The sequence below is a fragment of the Phymastichus coffea genome, unplaced genomic scaffold, assembly GCF_024137745.1.
Source record: "Phymastichus coffea isolate CEN01 unplaced genomic scaffold, Cenicafe_Pcof_1.1 PCOF00002, whole genome shotgun sequence".
NCBI lineage: Eukaryota > Metazoa > Arthropoda > Insecta > Hymenoptera > Eulophidae > Phymastichus > Phymastichus coffea.
In genome coordinates this window covers 12,796,351-12,799,443 of record NW_026706813.1, presented here as the reverse complement: position 1 = coordinate 12,799,443, position 3,093 = coordinate 12,796,351, and the positions used below count along the sequence as shown (strand labels likewise).

The 3,093-nt window shown below is 49.5% G+C and overlaps 1 protein-coding gene across 1 annotated transcript; it reads left to right on the top strand.

The window, feature by feature from the left end:
* Positions 1-581: 581 nt before the first annotated feature.
* LOC131663008 (uncharacterized) lies at positions 582-2,388 on the top strand. Its single transcript, XM_058933068.1, has 2 exons — positions 582-1,169; positions 1,342-2,388. Exons 1-2 carry the CDS (start codon positions 582-584, stop codon positions 2,386-2,388), a joined length of 1,635 nt encoding a protein of 544 aa, XP_058789051.1.
* The last annotated feature ends 705 nt before the right edge of the window (positions 2,389-3,093 follow it).

Sequence of the window (3,093 nt, the reverse complement as noted above, 5' to 3'; positions counted from 1 at the left end):
AATACCCGGCTACACAACATAACCTACAAACTTAAGCAACAACGCCTTACACACACACGCTTCTGCACACCTACGCTTCTACACACTACGGCTTCATCTGTGCTACTACACACTACGCTCTCATCTGCGTCCACTGCATTAGCTGCATATCGTTGCTGCTGCACTCATTGAACACACTCGACTTTGCTCCAACCTGCCGTAGCTGTTCTCGACTGCATTCTACCTGCATGTTGGTGAGAGAGAGAGAAAATACACAAATCTCGTGCATGCCTATCTGCATCCTTATATGCGTTGCATAAATTTGCATTATTGTATTCCCTTGCGTTATCGTGCATTTCATATAATACGTTCTTATAAGTATTGCTGAGTTTCCATATACTGTGTTTATGTTTACATTTTGCCTGTACGTTTGTATACCTGCTCAGCTGGGAAAAGTTGCTGGCTAGAGTCTGCTTGGCACGCAATCACCCGCGAATTTCGAAATTCGTCAAACTCTCTACGTTCGGACAATCAACTGTTGCCTCTGCCAGCATCTCTCGCTCAAGTAGCTTTCCCCTGTCTGTCTACACCGGCCTGGTTCTATGTCCAGTCAATGCGCTAAATGCCTGTTTTCCCTGCGCCGTATCGACAATACTCTTTTATGCACTGAATGTCATATCAACTGTGTATCGCCGTCACTGCGTCCCAGGGGATCTGAACCATTCATCTGCAAGAGTCATCAACATACAAGTAGCAGCGACTCGTCGTTGGCGTCTGTTGTCGAGGCTCTTCCCCAGTCTTCACCAGTAGGTCCACTGGCCACTGGCGCGTCCCTCTTACCTTATCTCTCCAAGAAGCGGCTCGCCTCGCCCACTCTGTCTAGCTTACACGCACTGAAACTCCATTGCCTGGGTCCTCCATTGTTACGCCGCAATTCAACAACTGTAGACAGATCCTCGCCTGCATCGTTGGAGAATTCCTCTACTGCCTCTCACCAGACTATACAGGTAGAGCCTACATCTAAGCCAATCATGTCTGATAAACCACCTACTTGGTTTGTTGGCTTCCTCGAGGAATTCCAAGACCTCAGAAGCGATATCAACTCTATCAGCTCCACTCTCCAGCATTCCGTCAAACAAAATGATATCAACAATAAACTTGCTGCACACATTGATACCCCAGAGGTTATGGTTCGCGGGCTCCCCTCGCAGTTTAATGGCTCGCTGTATGATGCCGCTCGCTACATATTAAGCGCCCTTGGTTTTGGCCACGGCCATGACATGCCTGCTATCGAGGCCACCCGAGAATGGTATCAGCCAAACCGCTACCAAAATGCGCAACAAAATGTTGACGCCCCCGCAGAGTCCTCTCACCCAAGCCACCCTTTTATCACTTTCTCATTCTACCTCTCATCAACCTCCTCTCGCGATCGCGTTATCGCTGCAACAGCTCGTATTCGTGAGCTCACCGCCATATCCATTTTTGGGTGCGGTGGAAGCACCCCTGTCTACGTGCGCCCAGTCTACCCCAAAGTCATCTACGATCTCCTCACAAAAGCTAGAGCTGCCTGCACATCTCTATCTCCGTCCTGTAGTCCGCAATCTGCGTATCTTCGTGCGACCGACATTTAATTCTGAGCTTTTGCCGATTCTCTGCGAGGAGGATCTACACCGTCTCCCCCCCAATCAAAATCAAAATCGCTCAGCAAACCTCTCACTCAACGCTATTACCCCTACTCGTGGCTCTCGACCATTCATTCCACGAAAGTCCCAGCGACTGCAGCAACCACAAAGTAATCAGCATCAATACCCGCATCAGTTACCTTCACTACTACAATACCAACAAGCGCAACAACCACCACAGCAACAGCAGCAGCAACCACAGCAACAGCAGCAGCAACCACCTCAACGGCAGCAACAACAGGAACCTCTGCATAGTCAGCAGCTACTACAGCATCCGCCACCTCAATTGTCTCAACAGCTTCATCAACAACCCCCGTCCCTGCAGCAACAATATCACCAGCCCCAAACGTTCCATGCCCAACTCCAGCATCAGCCACTCCAACAGCCCCAGCTACCGCACCTGCAAGCCACGCACCAACAAAAATGCTTGCAGAAAAACCGTGGCCGGAAAACGGCACAAAACTCTGGTCCGCATCTGCTCCCTGTTCTGCCTGCTCATCCCTTATCCGCTGTTATAGCATCCTCCAATTCTCACACTGGCCAACCCCCACTTCTAAATCATCCGAGCATCAGTCCCGATGCTGCCCCTCGAATGTCTTCACTGGCAATGGATACGGCGGAGCCTTCACTCTCAAGTGGGACGAGCTACCGTCAACCTTCCCACATCGCAGATGATGCATCCCTTCCCACTGAATGCACTATGGGAAATCCACCTACCATTGATTGACCCTCAGGGTCAATACAGCCCCCAATTGTTGCCCCCCCCCCCTCCCATTTTCTGTGTAGCACATGCAAATGTGAACCGCCTGAACCACGGCGGCTATTTCGCCCTTCTTGAGGACAGAGTATCCCACTCACACTATGACGCTGTTGCCATCACAGAAACGTTCCTAAAGGATACTGTGGCTGACTCTCACCTCTCTCTCTCTGGATTCAACCTATTTCGACATGATCGCTCAGCCATGGAAGGTGGTGGTGTTGCTCTCTACATTCGTGACAGCTTCTTCGTTCGCATAATTGCCAAATCGCATCCTGATGACTACAATGCTTCAGAATTTTTGGTGGTGGAATTACGACAACAACATGCAAAACTTCTACATGCTGTAGTCTATCGTCGCCCGTCTGCGTTGGCTCCACTGAATTTTTTCCATACCATTGTCCCTCTTCTCCCAAATTATCATGACGTGATAATTTGTGGGGATTTCAACTGCAATCTCTTATCGCACACACTACACTACGTCAACATGCTTCGAGAACAAATCGAGCGCTACGCCTTAAAAGTCGTCTCCATGCTGCCTACTTGTCATCGATTCCAGGATGGTCATGCTTCTCACACTCTTCTGGACCTCTTCTTAATTAAAAATGACACAGATATCCACTCCTTTTCAAAAACGCCGGCCCCATTTATTGACTGTCACGACCTTATCGAGCT

What these genes read in the sequence shown, in the direction of transcription:
- LOC131663008 (XM_058933068.1), top strand. Translation starts at nt 582, where the DNA reads ATGTCCAGTCAATGCGCTAAATGCCTGTTTTCCCTGCGCCGTATCGAC. An exon ending in TTGATACCCCAGAGGTTATG is followed by an intron (nt 1,170 to 1,341) that starts GTTCGCGGGCTC and finishes ACGCCCCCGCAG; the next exon opens with AGTCCTCTCACCCAAGCCAC.